General features: G+C 41.6%; 1 protein-coding gene across 1 annotated transcript in view; it reads right to left on the reverse strand.

Moving 5' to 3' along the window:
- Positions 1 to 21,777, reverse strand: part of LOC110535425 (catenin delta-2) — a 393,927-nt gene that overhangs the window by 89,072 nt on the left and 283,078 nt on the right. The window contains exons 13-14 of the mRNA XM_036935119.1: positions 13,800 to 13,932; positions 5,683 to 5,896 (exon numbers count right to left, since the gene is read on the reverse strand). Of these exons, the coding sequence (XP_036791014.1) occupies positions 5,683 to 5,896; positions 13,800 to 13,932 (347 nt within the window). The remainder of the gene's footprint in view (positions 1 to 5,682; positions 5,897 to 13,799; positions 13,933 to 21,777) is intronic.

Genomic DNA, 21,777 nt, shown 5'->3' on the forward strand with positions numbered 1-21,777 from the left:
AGAGAAAGAGAGAGAGAGAGAGGGGGTAGAGAGACAGTGAGAGGGCAAGAGAGAGATAGAGAGAGGGGTAGAGAGAGAGAGGGGGGTAGGAGAGGGAGAGACAGACAGAGAGAGGGAGAGAGCGGGAGAGAGAGAGAGGAGCGAGAGAGGGGTAGAGAGAGAGAGATAGAGGGGTAGAGAGACAGTGAGAGGGCAGGAGAGGGAAAGAGAGAAAGAGAGAGGAGAGAGAGAGAAGGGTAGAGAGACAGTGAGAGTGCAGGAGAGGGAAAGAGAGAGAGAGAGGAGCGAGAGAGTGTGAGAGAAAGAGAGATAGAGGGGTAGAGAGACAGTGAGAGGGCGAGAGAGGGAAAGAGAGAAAGAGAGAGGAGAGAGAGGGAAGGGTAGAGAGACAGTGAGAGTGCAGGAGAGGGAAAGAGAGAGAGGGGTAGAGAGACAGTGAGAGGGCAGGAGAGGGGTAGAGAGGGAGAGATAGAGGGGTAGAGAGAGAGAGAGAGGAGTGAGAGAGAGAAAGAGAGAGAGAGATAGAGGGTAGAGAGAGAGTGAGAGGGTGAGAGAGGTAAAGAGAGAGAGAGAGAGGAGCAAGAGAGGGAAAGAGAGAGAGAGGTAGAGGGGTAGAGAGAGAGAGAAGAGTGAGAGAAAGAAAGAGGGGTAGAGAGACAGTGAGAGGGCGAGAGAGAGAGTGAGTGAGAGGGCGAGAGAGGGAAAGAGAGAGAGAGAGAGGGGTAGAGAGACAGTGAGAGGGCGTGTGATTCACTACGGTGAATCACTAAGACAATACAGAAAAACACTACGGGAAAAAAAAGGAACAGCACGTCAGAAATCAGCTCAATGTAATAGAAGAATCCATAGACTCTAACCACTTCTGGGAAAATTGGAAAACACTAAACAAACAACAACACGAAGAATTATCTATCCAAAATGGAGATGTATGGGTAAACCACTTCTCCAATCTTTTTGGCTCTATAACAAAGAACAAACAGCAAAAACATATACATGATCAAATACAGATCTTAGAATCAACTATTAAAGACTACCAGAACCCTCTGGATTCTCCAATTACCTTGAATGAGTTACAGGACAAAATAAAAACCCTCCAACCCAAAAAGGCCTGTGGTGTTGATGGTATCCTTAATGAAATGATCAAATATACAGACAACATATTCCAATTGGCTATACTAAAACTCTTTAACATCATACTTAGCTCTGGCATCTTCCCCAATATTTGGAACCAAGGACTGATCACCCCAATCCACAAAAGTGGAGACAAATTTGACCCCAATAACTACCGTGGAATATGCGTCAACAGTAACCTTGGGGAAAATCCTCTGCATTATCATTAACAGCACACTCGTACATTTCCTCAATGAAAACAATGTACTGAGCAAATGTCAAAATGTCAAATACAAATTGATGGAAAGTGGTGTTGGGGGTAAAACATACGACATTATAAAATCCATGTACACAAACAGCAAGTGTGCTGTTAAAATTGGCAAAAAACACACATTTCTTCACACAGGGTCGCGGGGTGAGACAGGCATGCAGCTTAAGCCCCACCCTCTTCAACATATATATCAACGAATTGGCGCGGGCACTAGAAAAGTCTGCAGCACCCGGCCTCACCCTACTAGAATCTGAAGTCAAATGTCTACTGGTGCTTCTGTCACCAACCAAGGAGGGCCTACAGCAGCACCTAGATCTTCTGCACAGATTCTGTCAGACCTGGGCCCTGACAGCAAATCTCAGTAAGACCAAAATAATGGTGTTCCAAAAAAGGTCCAGTCGCCAGGACCACAACTACAAATTCCATCTAGACACTGTTGCCCTTGAGCACACAAAAAACTATACATACATTGGCCTAAACATCAGCGCCACAGGTAACTTCCACAAAGCTGTGAAGAGAAGGGCATTCTATGCCATCAAAAGGAACATACATTTCAACATACCAATTAGGATCTGGCTAAAAATACACCCCCACCCCTCGTCTTACCAGACTGTTCTCTGTTCTGCCGGTGCATGGAAAATCCCGCTAGCTCTATATTATCTGCGTCGTCGTTCAGCCACGACTCGGTGAAACATAATATATTACAGGTTTTAATGTCCCGTTGGGAGGATAATTGTAATTGTAGGTCAACCAATTTTATGTTACAATGATTGCATGTTAGCCAGTAGAACGGATGGCAGTGGGAGTTTACTCGCTCGCCCACGGATTCTCAGAAGGCACCCCAACCTGTGCCCCCTTTTCCTGCATCTTTTCATCACGCTAGTCATAAGAGACTGTAGCAGCAACATTGTGTGCAAAATAAGTAAAAAAATAAGTTTCAAACTACGCAAAAAAAAAAGAACAATGTTTAGTAAAACGTATGTGGAATATCATGAATATCATGAATATCATGAATATCATGCTTCGCATATATAACTAGCTATCTAAGTTAAATATGAAGTTGTCGCTCAACAACATCAAGTTTATCGGGTATCCTACTAAAGCACGTAGCTAACATTAGCTATCGTATTTAGCTAAAGTAAAGGCACGGCAGGCTGCAAATAACTATCTTTTCAAAGATATATGTTTAAATAAACGTGATCATTTTGAGGCCAAGAAAATACTAGTTACATTTGAACACTGCAGGAGATTCTTTGCCCGTCTTCTTTGCCATCTTTCCTTTGTTTTTGTTTACTTTCAGAGAGCTGTCAAATCTCAAAGCCCCCCTTTCATCCATTTTGTATGCAAAACTTTACAGTCCATTCATACTACATAAGAAGCCAAAACAGGTATGACATCCGGGCATTTAAAGCATACTTGATTTTTGAAATGTCACATACTATTCTTTGCATATTAAAAACAGCCTACTATTTAGGATGCCAGTATGGGTATTCGCACACAAACATTGTTTTTGGCCCTCTGTGTCCTCAGTGTCCGTTGAGACTGTCTGACCGAGAGATGAGCGTTGTTGCTGTGAGGGAGGAGTCAGAGGTCAAACTGGACATGAGGGTCACGCTTCCTCTCACTTCCCTTATCTCTGAACAAAATAACGCTACAAAAGAAGCCTCTGTCTGTATTTGTGCCTTTGTTTTCGTGTCAGTGTGCCGGTGTGCCTGTGTGTGTGTTCGTGTATGTGTGTCTGTTCGTGTATGTGTGTCTGTGTGTGTTTATCTCTGAACAAGCTCTCTCCACGGAAAGGGAGAAGAATAAATTATTACTCCTGAATTACAGTTTAAACACCGTTTCACTGTGTAAGAAAAATGTGATTGACTGGGTATCGAACACAGGTCATCAGTGACACTCAAGACCATGTTAGCCCACTGAGCTAAAGCCTAGGCATTAGCACTGGGAGTTAACACAAGTCATCAAGTCTTAAATGCTATTTCAAGAGTTCTCATTTCTCCCCTCAGTGGTTTGAAGGCCTTTACAATAGAGTCTATTCTGGCTCTGTCACATACTGCCTGCCAGCCCAAAGGGCGGCCAATTTAGGCAGGGGTACCCGCTCCATCGGATTAGCTGATAGGCTTCTTAATGCCCATTCACAAGGCTAATCACTAGTCACAGATGGGCTGGGACCAAGTATATCTGGCACCTCCCATCAGAGATAAACACGCATGAACGTTCACAGACAAACACACACACACACACAAAAGCTTGGATTAAGGTCCCCAGATGTTGATATAGCCTGATGTAAAATAGTCTTTCAGGATCTCTCCTTGGCTAGCCTGTCTTAGAAGCCTTAAACTTCTTACGGCTAAGATCCCGTTAACGGGAACAGCCAATGAAAGTGCAGGGCGCCAAATTCAAAACAACAGAAATCTCATAATTAAAATTCCTCAAACATACAAGTATTTTACACCATTTTCAAGATAGAATTAATCCCACCATAGTGTCCGATTTCAAAAAGGCTTTACGACGAAAGCACACAATCTGATTATGTTAGGTCAGTACCTAGTCACAGAAAAACACAGCAATTTTTCCAGCCAAAGAGAGGAGTCACAAAAAGCAGAAATATAGATAAAATTAATCACTAACCTTTGATGATCTTCATCAGATGACACTCATAGGGCTTCATGTGACACAATACATGTATGTTTTGTTCGATAAAGTTCATATTTATATCCAAAAATCTCAGTTTACATTGGCGTGTTACGTTCAGTAATGTTTTGCTTCCAAAACATCCAGTGATTTTGCAGAGAGCCACATCAATTTACAGAAATACTCATAATAAACATTGACAAAAGATACAAGTGTTATGCATGGAACTTTAGATAAACTTCTCCTAAATGCAACCGCTGTGTCAGATTTCAAAAAAGCTGTACCGAAAAAGCACACCATGCTATAATCTGAGTACAGCGCTCAGAGACCAAAACAAGCCATACAGATATCCGCCATATTGTGGAGCCAACAGAAGTCAGAAATAGCATTATAAATATTCACTTACCTTTGATGATCTTCATCGGAATGCACTCCCAGGAATCCCAGTTCCACAATAAATGTTTGTTTTGTTCGATAATGTCCATCATTTATGTCCAAATACCTCCTTTTTGTTCACGCCTTTAGTTCACAAATCCAAATTCACGATGCGCAGGACAGACGAAAAGTCTAAGAATTCCATTACAGTTCGTAGAAACATGTCAAACGATGTATAGAATCAATCTTTAGAATGTTTTTAACATAAATCTTCAATAATGTTTCAACCGGAGAATACCTTTGTCTTTAGAAATGCAATGGAATGCAGCTAACTCTCACGGGAGCGCGCCTGAATGAGGCCTCTTACTCAACCAGTAGAAGCCTCAAACAAGGTTCTAAAGACTGTTGTCATCTAGTGAAAGCTTTAGGAAGTGCAAATGGACCAAATTTACACTGTATCTTGGATAGGCAATGACTTGAAAAACTACAAACCTCAGATTTCCCACTTCCTGGTTGGATTTTTTCTCAGGATTTTGCCTGCCATATGAGTTCTATTATACTCACATACTTCATTCAAACAGTTTTAGAAGTGTGTTTTCTATCAAAATCTACTAATAATATGCATGTCTTAGCTTCTGGGCCTGAGTAGCAGGCAGTTTACTCTGGGCACCTTATTCATCCAAGCTACTCAATACTGTCCCCAAGCCATAAGAAGTTTTAACAAAGGTTCTAATGCTCCACACCAAACCAACACACACTGATGTTCTCACTGTTCTCACCTAAGGGGCTAAAGAAACATGACTGCTGTAAAAACTGCAATCTCACAGAGATACCAAGGCCAAAAAAACTCATATCTGGCAGATAGAAACATCCCCAGAAAAGACTGAAAGAAGCGAAACAGACGTGTGTTCAGTGTGTGGGAGTTGTTTGTTTCTCATATTTGTTGACTAGTGAGGGAGTTTGTTCCCAGCGTCACAGAGAGAAGCACTGTGGTTTGTGTTAATATTTCAGTGTGTGCTCTCAAATACAGTTGAGACTTTGTCTGTTCGTGTACAATGACAGTCTGAGTATTCGGACAGAATGCTAGCGGTGTGACTTGAAACCGTTGAATTCACTGATCCTGCTTTCCTTCAAATTGTTTTCTCTACTGAGCAGCTATGTTCTCCTGCTAGTGACTAAGTCTGGACTTATGAGTAATTAAACCATTGGAAACAGTTATCACTGTCTTCTGGAATTTAGAGGTGTCAGTGTGTGTACGTGTATGTGTGTGTGTCATATGTGTCCTGTACCTGTGACCAGTTCTCGTATCTCCACGTCTCCCGTCTTGCGTAGCAGGCGTACGAGGGCAGGTATGCCCCCAAAGTTTTTCAGGGTGATCTTGTTGTCGTCGTTGGCCTTGCCGTAGACCAGGTTCCTCAAGGCTCCACAGGCACTGCGGTGGACCTCACTCATACGGTGGTCCAACAGGTCTACCAGCAGCTGGATCCCACCCTGACGACGAATCTGATGATTAATCAGACAGAGAAAGAGAGAGAAATAGTGGTGAAAAAGGTCAGTGACCTTGCTTGAAGACGTGTTGGCTTCCCAAGCAAATGCCTCAGCGGCACACAGATGGGCTACATTGAAGAAAATAGCCACTTGCTGTCATCGATTGTAAAAAATTGTTGAGTTTGAAAACTACTAGTCAAACTAAGAAATCAAACTGATAACAAATTAAACCATTTAGGGGAGGGGTGGTAGGCTTAGGGGAAAATAATAATAAAGGAAAATATATTTAAAAAATACATATGGGGGAATGGAAATGATGCAGACAATTATATTGATAGAACCCACTATCTGCAATATTTAAGCTGATCTACCCGTGATTTTTTTTTTTTATAAAATAAAAACACAATTCGAAATGAAACCACAAAATGTAAATTCTAATCATGTACACTCAGTGATTTCCAGGGAGATGAGACAGACAAGAACTTCAAACTGTTTTTCCAGCAGTCTCGCCCTCCAGGAGTTACAATCCTAACCTTCCCCCGCTGGTGTTACAGACATAGCCTTCCCCCACTGTTTCACAACAGGGCCTTCTGGAACCATCAGGGGGCCAATGAGCAGAGAGAGAAAGGAGGGTTCCAACCAGTCATCAGGGAGTTATAATGATCCTAGATCTCGGTAGTGGTTCACAGGAGGTCATTAACCATAGAAACATTTATATGTCCATAACAACCAACTGGTGAATATTTGGAGTTGTGTTTGTGTGTGTATGTGTGTGAGTGCGTGCGCGTGTCTTAGATCCTAAACAAATTTGTGCACAAAATGTGAGAAAAATAACATTTCTGTGTGTATGCTACATTTCTGGGATCTTTAATTTCAGCTCATGAAATATGGGACCAACACTTTACATGTTGCGTTTATATTTTTGTTCAGTATAAATAGTGTTCATATTTCCTGCTATAAAGAGCTGCTGGCAATGATTACAAGTGCCTTTCTCCTTTAAAGGCTTCGCTCTGTTCTTGACCTGAACCTTCTACACACAAGCCTTAGATAGCATCCTCACACAGAGGGAGAGACAGAAACAGAGAGAGCGAGAGAGAGGACAAGGTAGAAAGGGAGTGAGAAGGGAATGAAAGAGATAAGAGGGAGAGTGAGAGTGAAGGTGAAGGGAAAACAGTCAGGGAGAGAGAAAAAGAAAGGCAGAGAGGAGAGAAGGGGCAAGGAAAGGTTACAAGAGCTGTTTGACGACATTGCAGAAGTTTATCTCTCCAAATTAATTTCAGTTATCTTTTCAATTAAGCCGGATTAACACTGAACTGAATACTAAACAAACCACATACATTGATACTCAAAAGCATCCCTCTCCTCTCCTCGCCTCACTCATCTTCTCTCCTCTCATCTCCTCTCCCCTCTCCTAGCCTCTCTTCTACCCCCTCCCCCCACGTGACACGTACAGCCACTAAGGGGACAATACTCTTGATGATCTAATAATCCACATAAAAGTGCATTGCCTCCATACCTAGGAGCAGTATATAAAGGTGATTATGCTGTGGATTGATTTGTTTGTGGCCTGCGGTTTCATGGCGGGCATAGCTACTGCACTACATTTACCGCTAGTAGTTAATGTTTGCTACAGCTGCTTGGCACGGGTGGAGTGGGAATTGTGGGAAATGTGATCGGCTGGCTTCGGGATACGGGAGACCATGACAGGAACGCCAAGCAGGGAATGTGTGGAAAGTGTGGCAACGTTCATAGCCATGTGTGTGAGCCTTTGTTACAGATCTGTACATTACACACACAATTAGCTTTTCTGACTTTATTGTCCCCGTGGGGAGATTTTGTTGCAGTATCATGTATACGTTTAAATACAGCAGACAACAAATTGACAATACAGCGACCCTAGTCTCTGTCAGATTACCCTGCGTTTTCCACGTTTGCATTTGGGTTTGTAATCCACTCGCAGACAATCAGGGATTAGGCCATTGGGATACACATTCCGTTCATGTTTGAGTTGCATTGTAGTAGGAACTCTCTGCTGTTTTAGATTCCGCTGCCAGCAGCGTTTCCATAACTGAGTCCGTTTTATATGGCGGTTTTGGAGCAGTGTGTCACGAATACCACCGAAGGTGGCTCTCCTTCCTGCTCGGGTGGCGCTCGGCGGTCATCGTCGCCGGTCTATTAGCTGCCACCGATCCCTTTTTCCTTTGTTTTTGTCTAATTGTTTTCACATGTTCCTTGTTGGGGTTTTGGGATGGGTGTTATTTAAGTTAGTTTTGCTCGCTGGTGTTTGTGCGGGCTTGTTGGCTTGTTACGTTTGGTGATGTATCGTGTTTGTTTTGGGTTTTCGCTGTCCAGTGTTTGTAACTAGGTTTTGGGTTTGTTTAGCGCCAGTGTTTTAGGGCATTCACCCATGTTTGGACCTGTTACGTTTTGAAGGACATTAAAGCGTTTTTCCAGTTCACTTCGCTCTCTGCATTTGACTCCTCACTCATCACTCACCCGACGTTACACAGTGGCTTCTTCCTTCCTGAGCGGCCTTTCAGATGTCGATATACAGCGGGGCAAAAAAGTATTTAGTCAGCCACCAATTGTGCAAGTTCTCCCACTTAAAAAGATGAGAGAGGCCTGTAATTTTCATCATAGGTACACTTCAACTATGACAGACAAAATGAGAAAAAAAAATCCAGAATATCACATTGTATCGCATTTATTTGCAAATTATGGTGGAAAATTAGTATTTGGTCAATAACAAAAGTTTATCTCAATACTTTGTTAATTACCCTTTGTTGGCAATGACAGAGGTCAAACCTTTTCTGTAAGTCTTCACAAGGTTTTCACACACTGTTGCTGGTATTTTGGCCCATTCCTCCATGCAGATCTCCTCTAGAGCAGTGTTCAGTTTTGGGGCTGTTGGGGCTGTTGCTGGGCAACACGGACTTTCAACTCCCTCCAAAGATTTTCTATGGGGTTGAGATCTTGAGACTGGCTAGGCCACTCCAGGTCCTTGAAATGCTTCTTACGAAGCCACTCCTTCGTTGTCCGGGCGGTGTGTTTGGGATCATTGACATGCTAAAAGACCCAGCCACGTTTCATCTTCAATGCCCTTGCTGGTGGAAGTAGGTATTCACTCAAAATCTCATGATACATGGCCCCATTCATTCTTTCCTTTACACGGATCAGTCGTCCTGGTCCCTTTGCAGAAAAACAGCCCCAAATCATGATGTTTCCACCCCCATGCTTCACAGTAGGTATGGAGTTCTTTGGATGCAACTCAGCAGTCTTTATCCTCTAAACACGACAAGTTGAGTTTTTACCAAAAAGTTATATTTTGGTTTCATCTGACCATATGACATTCTCCCAATCTTCTTCTGGATCATCCAAATGCTCACTAGCAAACTACAGATGGGCCTGAACACATCTGGCACTGCAGGATTTAAGTCCCTGGCGGCGTAGTGTGTTACTGATGGTAGGCTTTGTTACTTTGGTCCCAGCTCTCTGCAGGTCATTCACTAGGTGGGATTCTCTAGATGTGAAAACTGTCCTCACTGTCCTCGTGTGGTTCTGGGATTTTTGCTCACCGTTCTTGTGATCATTTTGACCCCACGGGGTGAGATCTTGCGTGGAGCCCCAGATCGAGGGAGATTATCAGTGGTCTTGTATGTCTTCCATTTCCTAATATTTGCTCCCACAGTTGATTTCTTCAAACCAAGCTGCTTACCTATTGCAGATTCAGTCTTCCCAGCCTGGTGCAGGTCTACAATTTTGTTTCTGTTGTCCTTTGACAGCTCTTTGGTCTTGGCCATAGTGGAGTTTGGAGTGTGACTGTTTGAGGTTGTGGACAGGTGTCTTTTATACTGATAACAAGTTCGAACAGGTGCCATTAATACAGGTAACGAGTGGAGGACAGAGGAGCCTCTTAAAGAAGAAGTTACAGGTCTGCGAGAGCCAGAAATCTTTATTGTTTGTAGGTGACCAAATACTTATTTTCCACCATAATTTGCAAATAAATTCATTAGAAATCTTACAATGTGATTTTCTGGATTTTTTTTCTCATTTTGTCTGTCATAGTTGAAGTGTACCTATGATGAAAATGTACAGGCCTCTCTCATCTTTTTAAGTGGGAGAACTTGCACAATTGGTGACTGACTAAATACTTTTTTGCACCACTGTAGGACTTGTTTTACTGTGGATATAGATACTTTTGGACCTGTTTCCTCCAGCAACTTCACAAGGTCCTTTGCTGTTGTTCTGGGATTGATTTGCACTTTTCGCACAAAATAATTTTCATCTCTAGGAGACAGAACGCGTCTCCTTCCTGAGCGGTATGACGGCTGTGTGGTCCCATAGTGTTTATACTAGCGTACTATTCTTTGTACAGATGAACGTGGTACCTTCAGGCGTTTGGAAATTGCTCACAAGGATGAACCAGACTTGTGGAGGTCCACAATTTTTTTCTGAGATCTTGGCTGATTTCTTTTGATTTTCCCATGATGTCAAGCAGAGGCACTGAGTTTTAAAGGTAGGCCTTGAAATCCATCCACAGGTACACCTCCAATTGACTCAAATTATGTCAATTAGCCTATCAGAAGCTTCTAAAGCCATTACATACTTTTCTGGAATTTTCCAAGTTGTTTAAAGGCACAGTCAACTTAGTGTATGTAAACTTCTGACCCACTAGAATTGTGATACAGTGAATTATATGTGAAATAATCTGTCTAAACAATTTGGGGGAAAATGACTTACACAAAGTAGATGTCCTAACCGACTTGCCAAAACTATAGTTTGTTAACAAGAAATTTGTGGAGTGGTTGAAAAATGAGTTTTAATGACTACAACCTAAGTATATGTAAACTTCTGACTTCAACTGTACATATGGACAGTACCAAAACAAATAATCGAATAATTCTGCCTCTTCGCAGCTAAATCTGCAGAGCTGGGAAGGTTGTGTCCCCCATATAAATAGCATTCTGTTGGTTGCAAGAATTCTGTATAATAATTCAAATTGAAAAATTCTAAGTTTTGAATCTGCCGTCGTTTTGTGTATCAGTTCATAAACCATGTGCCATGGAATCTGTACGTCAAAAATCTCTTCCCAACTATTTTGCAATTCATATGGCACGGCACGGCTGTAAATTTCTGGTCTTTATATGAAACAGGTATACTTTATTATTTATCACAATTTTCTTTAACCAATTCTGCTCTTTAATGCAGTTCCTAACTTTTTCCCTCTTCCATTTTTGCGGTAATGCTGAAATTAGTTGTTTGTAATTTTGGGTAGAGCAGACATTTCCATATGTTTTTATTAGCTGCATTTATGACAGAACTCCACCAGTCCTATTTATGATATCATTTACGAAGTTTATACCTTTTTTAAACTGTTTAAGTTTAATCAATTAGTATATTTGAGTTTAACCACAATATTTGTTCTGTCATTTCTGGTGGATTAAATTGAAATTGCAACTAACTTTCTATGGCTTGTTTTAAAAATAGTCATATTTGGGAGATGATTTCCTTTTCAAATAACTGAAAGTGAGAGGTTGTAAACGGAATAAAGGGAAAAAGGCCTTTTTGAACATAGGGTGAGACATTCTCACTAATTTGCTAGAGAACCCGTTCGGATTTAAGTATAACTTTTGTATTACTGAAGCCTTTAGTGAGATGCCTAATGCTTTAATATTTAATCATTTCTGCCCCCCGAATTAATATTCATTATATAAATAGGCTGTTTTAATTTTGTCTGGCTTGCTGTTCCCAATAAAATTGAATATTTTTTTTCTCATATAATTTTAAAAACTGACCATAAGCAAATGGGTAAACTGGGCTTTCTATTTGTGATTTTTACACAAATAGAAAGGTATTTACCTTTCCATGGTAGTAAGATCTTATCTATTTTTTTCATGAATCATCAGCGTTCAATGACACCTTTGTTTTTAAGCCCTGTATTTCTAATCCCTTGATATTAGTTTATTATTCTTGGATCTGATTTTAATAGCTACCATTTCGATGACCATAATAAATAGATATGCCGATAGTGGACAACCTTGTTTTACTCCTCTTGACAGCTTAAAACTTTCTGAGAAGTAGCGATTATTTACTAGTTTATACCTAGGGTTACTATACATGATGTTAACCTATTTTATAAGATATTCTCCAGTCATACTTAATCCTTTTCAAAGTCCGCTATGAATAGTAGGCCTGGTTTCACAGATTTTTCATACTGGTCTATTGTTTCTAGTACTTGCCTTATATTATCACCAATGTATTGTCCATGTAAAAAAACCTGACTGATTAGAATTAATAATGTCCGACAATACTTTTTTAATACTATGCGCTATACATTTTGCTAGAATTTTTGCATCACAACACTGAAGTGTAAGGGGCCTCCAATTTTTTAAAAGGACTGGGTCTTTATATTCCCCACTTGAATCCTGTTTCAGTAATAATGAAATCAAACCTTCTTGTTTAGTGTCTGATAATATACCATTTACATAGAAGTGGTAAAAACATGCTAATAAACGCCGTATGAGTATATCAAAAAATGTTTTGGTACATCTCAACTAATGTCTAATGTTTATGTAATAAACAAAAGGAAAATGCTGTTCTGAAACACAAGGCTTATCCAATGAAACATGAGAGACATGGATATAAAAGAGGGGTGAAATGGATTTAGAAAATGGAGGGAGGAAGAGAAAGAAGAGAAGCATGGGGAAAATACAGGAAGGTTTTGGTGGGGGAGGATGAGGGTAAGCAGGGATGGAAGAGGGATGAGTCAGAAGAGAGGATGAGAGAGAGAGAGAGAGAGAGAGAGAGAGAGAGAGAGAGACTGCAGCTTGACTATAGGCCACGTCTGGACAAATGGATATCGATAGATCATATAGCCACAAAAACAGCTGATGGGATTGAACTTTAGCCAGACAGAGATGAGAGGGGCGCGATGTGTATGTTTGTGTGTAGACGTGCTATAAATAATGTTGAGCTGAATTTGCCAAACTGTCTCTGTTGTCAGTCACAATAAAGGCCAGACTTTAGACTTCCGGATGCCCTACACCCAGCCACCCACACATACCACTCTAATCATTACTTTGCACACTCTCTGCATTATGTGAACCCATATCCTGGAATCAAATACCGGCCTCCATCTCTCCCTTCTCTTTCTTTCTCTCCCTTCTCGCTCCCTCTCCCCATTCTCTGTCCCTCTCCTCCACTCTCTCTCCCTCTCCCCATCTCTCCCTCCCCCACTCTCTCTCCCTCTCCCCATCTCTCCCTTTCCCACTCCCTCTCCCTTGATACTTTGTGGAGACAATCACAGCGTTGTCTTGTCTGTCAATACCAAGCTTTCTTCTTATTGTGTCTCTGCTCTATTTAACGATAATTCCAACTGCTACAACACACAAAAATACTATGTTTGTACCTGTGTATATGTGTGTGTGTGTGTGTGTGTGTGTGTGTGTGTGTGTGTGTGTGTGTGTGTGTGTGTGTGTGTGTGTGTGTGTGTGTGTTTGTGTGTGTATGCACATGTGTTTTTGTGCATTTTACAATGTGCATCGTCACGTTTCAATAAGAGGGTGAAGCAGCTATTGACCGACAGCGGCGCAGCAGGAATGTATTTCGTCGAGCAGGGCAGAGGCACGTCAATGCTGTCTGCTGTAAAAATGGATTGTGAGGGATTCAGAGCAGACAACACAATGTAACACAATGTAACAGATTACTGCAATGTCAAGGCGATAGGAGGCTTATTAATGAAGAGTTTGTTAAAGGGGTCTAACACCAGTTTATTCCAGATTCCAGTTTATTCCAGTTTATTCCAGACAGCCTTAGAGGGATTTGTAAAGAGAGGGAGATGCACTGGGTTTTGGGAATGGTAGAAAGGACTTTGTCTTTGCCGAACACACACGCACACACATGCACAGTGGTAGGCTACCTCTGATTTGATATTGTTGTCTCCGAAGCAGAGGTGCTGGAGGTAGGCTGCAGCGTTGGACTGGACTGAAGGGAACTGGTGCTGCAGCATCTGAATCACTTCAGGTAACTCTGGATCCCTCCATCCAAACTCCCTACAGAAAGAGAGGGGAAAGGGGGTGGAGAGAAAGAGAGAGGGGGGAAAAGAGGGGGGAGATAGAGAGAGAAGGAGAAAAAATGTAATTGTTAGATGATTATACAGCACAACACAGTACCCGCAGGCGACATTTATTTCCGAGGTTGAAGACCATAAGATCGTTAGTTGTGTGGGTGTGTGAGGCCAGTCACCACCGTTATTCCATTAGGTTTAACACTCCCACTGATACGCAGGACAAAGTGAAATAAATGTTTTCTCTCACATCATTATGGGGGAAATGGTTTTCTTTATTATGTTATCCTTCTCACATGGTTGTTGTGGATGCAGAGGAATTAGAAATACAGGAGGGATAGAATACCTACTGTGTTGCTCACCACTGCTATAATACTCTACCCCTCTCTCTCTCAATATGTCTCTGTCTCTCTCTCTCAATGTGCCTCTGTCTCTGTCTCTGTCTCTGTCTCTCTCTCTCTTTCGCTCTGTCAATTCAATTTAAGGGGCTTTATTGGCAGGGGAAACATATGTTTACATTGCCAAAGCAAGTGAAATAGATATTAAACAAAAGTGGAATAAACAATAAAAAATTACCAGTAAACATTACACTCACAAATGTTCCGAAATAAAAAATAAATTTCAAATGTCATATTTTGTCTATTTCTTTTATTTATTTATTTTTTATTTCACCTTTATTTAACCAGGTAGGCTAGTTGAGAACAAGTTCTCATTTGCAACTGCGACCTGGCCAAGATAAAGCATAGCAGTGTGAACGGACAACACAGAGTTACACATGGAGTAAACAAGTAACAAGTCAATAACACAGTAGAAAAAAAAGGGGGAGTCTATATACAATGTGTGCAAAAGGCATGAGGAGGTAGGCGAATAATTACAATTTTGCAGATTAACACTGGAGTGATAAATGATCAGATGGTCATGTACAGGTAGAGATATTGGTGTGCAAAAGAGCAGAAAAGTAAATAAATAAAAACAGTATGGGAATGAGGTAGGTGAAAATGGGTGGGTTATTTACCAATAGACTATGTACAGCTGCAGCGATCGGTTAGCTGCTCAGATAGCTGATGTTTGAAGTTGGTGAGGGAGATAAAAGTCTCCAACTTCAGCGATTTTTGCAGTTCGTTCCAGTCACAGGCAGCAGAGTACTGGAACGAAAGGCGGCCAAATGAGGTGTTGGCTTTAGGGATGATCAGTGAGATACACCTGCTGGAGCGAGTGCTACGGATGGGTGTTGCCATCGTGACCAGTGAACTGAGATAAGGCGGAGCTTTACCTAGCAAGGACTTGTAGATGACCTGGAGCCAGTGGGTCTGGCGACGAATATGTAGCGAGGGCCAGCCGACTAGAGCATACAAGTCGCAGTGGTGGGTGGTATAAGGTGCTTTAGTGACAAAACGGATGGCACTGTGATAGACTGCATCCAGTTTGCTGAGTAGAGTGTTGGAAGCCATTTTGTAGATGACATCGCCGAAGTCGAGGATCGGTAGGATAGTCAGTTTTACTAGGGTAAGCTTGGCGGCGTGAGTGAAGGAGGCTTTGTTGCGGAATAGAAAGCCGACTCTTGATTTGCACGCCCAATTTTTCAGTTTTTGAATTGTTAAAAAAGTTTGAAATATCCAATAAATGTCGTTCCACTTCATGATTGTGTCCCACTTGTTGTTGATTCTTCGCAAAAAAATACAGTTTTATATCTTTATGTTTGAAGCCTGAAATGTGGCAAAAGGTCGCAAAGTTCAAAGGGGCCGAATACTCTCCCAAGGCACTGTATATACAGTGTTGTAACGATGTGCAAATAGTTGAAGTACAAAAAGGAAAATTAATGAACATAAAAATAGGTTGTATTTACAATGGTGTTTGTTCTTCACCGGTTGACCTTATCTGTGGCAACAGGTCACAAAACTTGCTGCTGTGATGGCACACTGGTATTTCACCCAATAGATATGAGAGTTTATCAAAATTGGAATTGTTTTCGAATTCTTTGTTGGTCTGTGTAAAATACGTGTCTCTAATATGGTCATACATTTGGCAGAAGGTTAGGAAGTGCAGCTCAGTTTCCACCTCATTTTGTGGGCAGTGTGCACACAGCCTGTCTTCTCTTGAGAGCCAGGTCTGCCTACGGCGGCCTTTCTCAATAGCAAGGCTATGCTCACTGATTCTGTACCTAGTCAAAGATTTCCTTAATTTTGGGTCATTCACAATGGTCAGGTATTCTGCCACTGTGGACTCTCTGTTTAGGGCCAAATAGCAGTCTAGTTTGCTCTGTTTTTTTGTAAATTCTTTCCAATGTGTCAAGTAATTATCTTTTAGTTCTCATGATTTGGATGCACTCTAACAAATGTATGTAGTTTGTACAGTAAAAACACACATTAATTCCCTGTTTTATCCTTTAACAATTTAATGATGCAGACTACAATGCATCTTGGGTCGCCGAACGATTACAGTTTGTAACGGTGAATGTTACAGTACATGTTACTCAAACAAAGGCATGATGATTTACAGCTCTTAACGGTTAGTTGTAGGCCTACTGGATTAAGGTATTACACTGTCTTTTCGGGTGAATTCTTGTACAAGACCCCTACACTGAAGCAGCCATCAAGTGGGTTAAATCATATTTCACATTCATCAGCCATACAATGAGAAGAACATTTCTCACTAGGATATGGCTCCCGACGTAAAATAACCTACAGAATCACATAGCCTATTTTAAACAATTGACCATTTGGACACATCACGCTTTCCACATGCCCGGGCAGACTCGTGATGGAAGCGAACATCTGCAATTGTGGTCAGTAGGCTACATGAAATTTGTTTAATTTTGAGAGAACATTTTGCATCGGGAGCCCGTGAATCGGTTTGAAAACATGAAGTCTCTGAGAGCCTTCTGTCCAAAACTGTTATAATTAATAGCCTATTCCATGTTCTGTTATCTCCAAATATTTTTGTACTTGAGCCAATAGCTAGCTGTGCCCTCCCTTAGCTAAATATTGGAACGCTGTTTGAATCAAGATGGAATATTTTCTAGATGTATTTTCGTTATGTCAGTTATGGCTTGATGGTTCGAATATTTAATCAATCTGTCTGTCCGTTGGCGAGCTAGCTGCATTATAGCTGTCATTTGAGGTGAATTTAGGGGAACTATTCTCAGCCACAAACGTTAGCTTGCTATTCTGAATTGAATTGTTTATATAACTTCTATTTTGGGGATTTGGATTCTAGAAAAAACGACAGGCTACTGCAGCTTGAACTGAGACAGATTATTTTTTTATTTAAAAAAAGTATTATCCAGAATCAACCTTACACGGTTAAAATGTTTCAGTGCAAATCTTGTATGCATGAAATTAATACAGTAGCATCATTCGTACAGCACATTAAACTTGATAGAAATTCACCCAATTGCTATTTTAATTGTGGTGTGCCCAGAATGTTCCAGTGCATTCAGGCAATTTACTGCCTTTGAGTCTCACTTACATGCTGACCACACCGCTGGCATCATGTGAGTAAGTGAGTGAGTGAGTGAGTGAGTGAGTGAGTGAGTGAGTGAGTGAGCCTTGCAAAATAAATGCACACATACAGCTAAAGTGGGAAGTTTACATACACTTAGGCTGGAGTTATTAAAACTCGTTTTTCAACCAATCCACAAATTTCTTGTTAACAAACTATAGTTTTGGCAAGTCGGTTAGGACATCTACTTTGTGCATGACACAAGTAATTTTTCCAACAATTGTTCACAGACAGATTATTTCAGTTATAATTCACTGTATCACAATTCCAATAGGTCAGAAGTTTGCATACACTAAGTTGACTGTGCCTTTAAACAGCTGGGAAAATTCCAGAAAATGTTGTCATGGCTTTAGAAGCTTCTGATAGGCTAATTGACATCATTGGAGTCTAAGGCCTAGCTTCAAACTCAGTGCCTCTTTGCTTGACATCATGGGAAAATCATAAGAAATCAGCCAAGACCTCAGAAAAAAATTGTAGACCTCCACAAGTCTGGCTCATCCTTGGAAGCAATTTCCAAACGCCTGAAGGTACCACGTTCATCTGTACAAGCAATAGTACGCAAGTATAAACACCATGGGACCACGCAGCCGTCATATCGCTCAGGAAGGAGACGCGTTCTGTCTCCTAGAGATGAACGTACTTTGGTGCGAAAAGTGCAAATCAATCCCAGAACAACAGCAAAGGACCTTGTGAAGATGTTGGAGAAAACAGGTACAAAAGTATCTATATCCACAGTAAAATGAGTCCTATATCAACATAATCTGAAAGGCCGCTCAGCAAGGAAGAAGCCACTGCTCTAAAACCGCCATACAAAAGCCAGACTATGGTTTGCAACTGCACATGGGGACAAAGACTTTTTGGAGAAATGTCCTCTGGTCGGATGTAACAAAAATGAAACTGTTTGGCCATAATGACCATCATTATGTTTGGAGGAAAAAAGGGTATGCTTGCAAGCAGAAGAACACCATCCCAACGGTGAAGCACAGGGGTGGCAGCATCATGTTGTGGGGGTGCTTTGCTGCAGAAGGGACTAGTGCCCTTCACAAAATAGATGGCATCATGAGGTTGGAAAATGATGTGGATATATTGAAGCAACATCTCAAGACATCAGTCAGGAAGTTAAAGCTTGGTCGCAGATGGGTCTTCCAAATGGACAATGACCCCAAGCATACTTCCAAAGTTGTGGCAAAATCGCTTAACGACAACAAAGTCAAGGTATTGGAGTGGCCATCACAAAGCCCTGACCTCAATCCTATAGAAAATTTGTGGGCAGATCTGAAAAAGCTTGTGCGAGCAAGGAGGCCTTCAAACCTGACTCAGTTGCACAAGCTCTGTCAGGAGGAATGGGCCAAAATTCACCCAATTTATTGTGGGAAGCTTGTGGAAGGCTACTTGAAACGTTAAACAATTTAAAGGCAATGCTACCAAATACTAAATGAGTGTAAGTAAACTTCTGACCCACTGGGAATATGATGAAATAAATAAAAGCTGAAATAAATAATTCTCTCTACTATTATTCTTACATTTCACATGCTTAAAATAAAGTGGTGATCCTAAATGACCTGAGACAATTAATTTTTACTAGGATTAAATGTCAGGAATTGTGAAAAACTGAGTTTAAATGTAATTGGCTAAGGTGTATGTAAACTTCTGACTTCAACTGTAAGTGGATATGCTGAACAAAACTGTTGTCTGTTGAGAGTACTCCCCAACTTAGTAGGAGATCGAATCAAAAATCTACCAGATAGTGGTGTATGGCAGTTGATTTTGCTCCTAAGACAAATCATCGGATACATATGTGCATCAGCCATTACTGCTGACCAGGTGGCATATCCTCAAGTCCTTATTGATGAATATACCAATTTCAGAACTGAGAAATTTCCTGGCAAACCCCTCAAGTCAATGCACCATTATCTCTGCTATTACCCAGAGCTTATCATTAGGTTCAAGACACTTATTTGTCTCTGGACGTTGAGGTTTGAGAGTAAGTATACTTACTTCAAGCAGTGTGTACAGAAATTGCACAACTTTAACAATCTACTTGGGACTCTAGCAGAGAGACACCAACTGTTCCAAGCCTATTTAAGTGCCGGCAGTTTATTTCTGCCTCTCATTCAAGTAGAAAAGGGAACTGACTTTTATGCCACTGATTACAACAAGAAGATTGAGGATTCAGTCGCTGTATTTCACTTCAAATTTATATAACACAGTTGTTTTAAATGATATCACTGTCAAAAGCACAAAGTACAGAAAGGGAATGTATGTTGTGATGGGGAAAGATGAGGATGGATTGCAAATGGGTAAGATGAAGTTGATCCTGGCCCATTGCTACTCTTCTATTTATTCTGTTTTAAAGAGGCAGCAGGCTGTGCAGCTAGTTGATTTAGGTATTCACTGCCTAACAGAAGTAGCCCAAGACTCAAACTTTATCTGCATGAAGACCTTGTTGATTTTCACCCCTTAGTGGAGTACAAGGTATTTGGCAAATCAATGATGATCCTTCATCATTCTTCCCCTTTGTTGTAGAGCCATAACAGAGATAGACAGGAGATAAGAGAGGCAGTATTGTCTGTGCTACCAGATTTGCCCGAGCAGACACTTTCATCCCTCCTGGACAAGCTAGCATGTGTGGGAGTACAGGGAAAGCCAGGCCTTCAATTTCTTAAAGAAGACGACCTACAGGAGCACACCAGACCAATACAATGCCGGAAGCTGCTAAATGCATGGAGATTTGAAGGTATTGGCTAAATTTTTTACAAGTACTGTACAGTTGAGAGGAAATGTTTGGAATTTTATTACGTTAGATTTCTGAGTTGAGCAACTATTTTACTTCCAGGACAAGCAAGGAGTTACACAGCTAGTGCCATCCAAGATACATCAACATTTGAGCCATCAAGCCCGTCCCCTTCACAGTCATCCTCCACATCCAGCACAACCCTGTCAACAACCAGTACGACCAGTACTGTAGACCTGGACATCTGGCTGGAGAACTTCACTGTCCCTTGGGGGAAAATGTTCATGAACCTGAGATCAGCCATCGCTAGAGGTACACGGCCAACCACGGGAGAACGAAGAGAGATGGTAAGAATTAAAGTAGATGCATTAAGAGTTATTGAGCCTAATCCAACCAGAGCAGATTGCTGTGCAATAGCCAAGACGATGGTACAACAGTATCCGTAAAGGCTTCGCTGATACAATGAGAGATGGCACAACAATTGGGAGTGGCTATGGATCCCTCTTAAATCAGATGAAAACATGCATTGAGCATAAGAATCGTGATAATTCTATGGTATGGCTAAGAAAGAGAAAAACACTCTCAGGCTCATTGACTGTAATCACTGCAAGAGGGCCAACTGACAAACACGGCTGTGTAAGATGGCAGCCTGACAAACACGGCTGTGTAAGATGACAGCCTGACAAACACGGCTGTGTAAGATGACAGCCTGACAAACACGGCTGTGTAAGATGACAGCCTGACAAACACGGCTGTGTAAGATGGCAGCCTGACAAACACGGCTGTGTAAGATGACAGCCAGACAAACACGGCTGTGTAAGATGACAGCCTGACAAACACGGCTGTGTAAGATGGCAGCCTGACAAACACGGCTGTGTAAGATGACAGCCTGACAAACACGGCTGTGTAAGATGACAGCCTGACAAACACTGCTGTGTAAGATGACAGCCTGACAAACACGGCTGTGTAAGATGACAGCCTGACAAACACGGCTGTGTAAGATGACAGCCTGACAAACACGGCTGTGTAAGATGGCAGCCTGACAAACACGGCTGTGTAAGATGACAGCCTGACAAACACGGCTGTGTAAGATGACAGCCTGACAAACACTGCTGTGTAAGATGACAGTCTGACAAACACGGCTGTGTAAGATGACAGCCTGACAAACACGGCTGTGTAAGATGACAGCCTGACAAACACGGCTGTGTAAGATGACAGCCTGACAAACACGGCTGTGTAAGATGACAGCCAGACAAACACGGCTGTGTAAGATGACAGCCTGACAAACACGGCTGTGTAAGATGACAGCCTGACAAACACGGCTGTGTAAGATGACAGCCAGACAAACACGGCTGTGTAAGATGACAGCCAGACTTTCCCACAGAAGAAACGGAAGAAACTTTGGAGGCGAAGCGTAAGGAAATGGAGCAGCTTTAATCCAGAGACCAACAGGAGGTGACAGAGGACAACTCTCTCATGCAAGCAACATTTTACTTACAGCGCTGTGCTATCAACACTAGCCCAGCACCTAAGATAGCCCGAGCTGAGAAGTAAGTGGCCGTACCTTTTCACACAGAAGGAACTCTACAACCACTT

Source organism: Oncorhynchus mykiss, chromosome 11 (genome assembly GCF_013265735.2).
Source record: "Oncorhynchus mykiss isolate Arlee chromosome 11, USDA_OmykA_1.1, whole genome shotgun sequence".
NCBI lineage: Eukaryota > Metazoa > Chordata > Actinopteri > Salmoniformes > Salmonidae > Oncorhynchus > Oncorhynchus mykiss.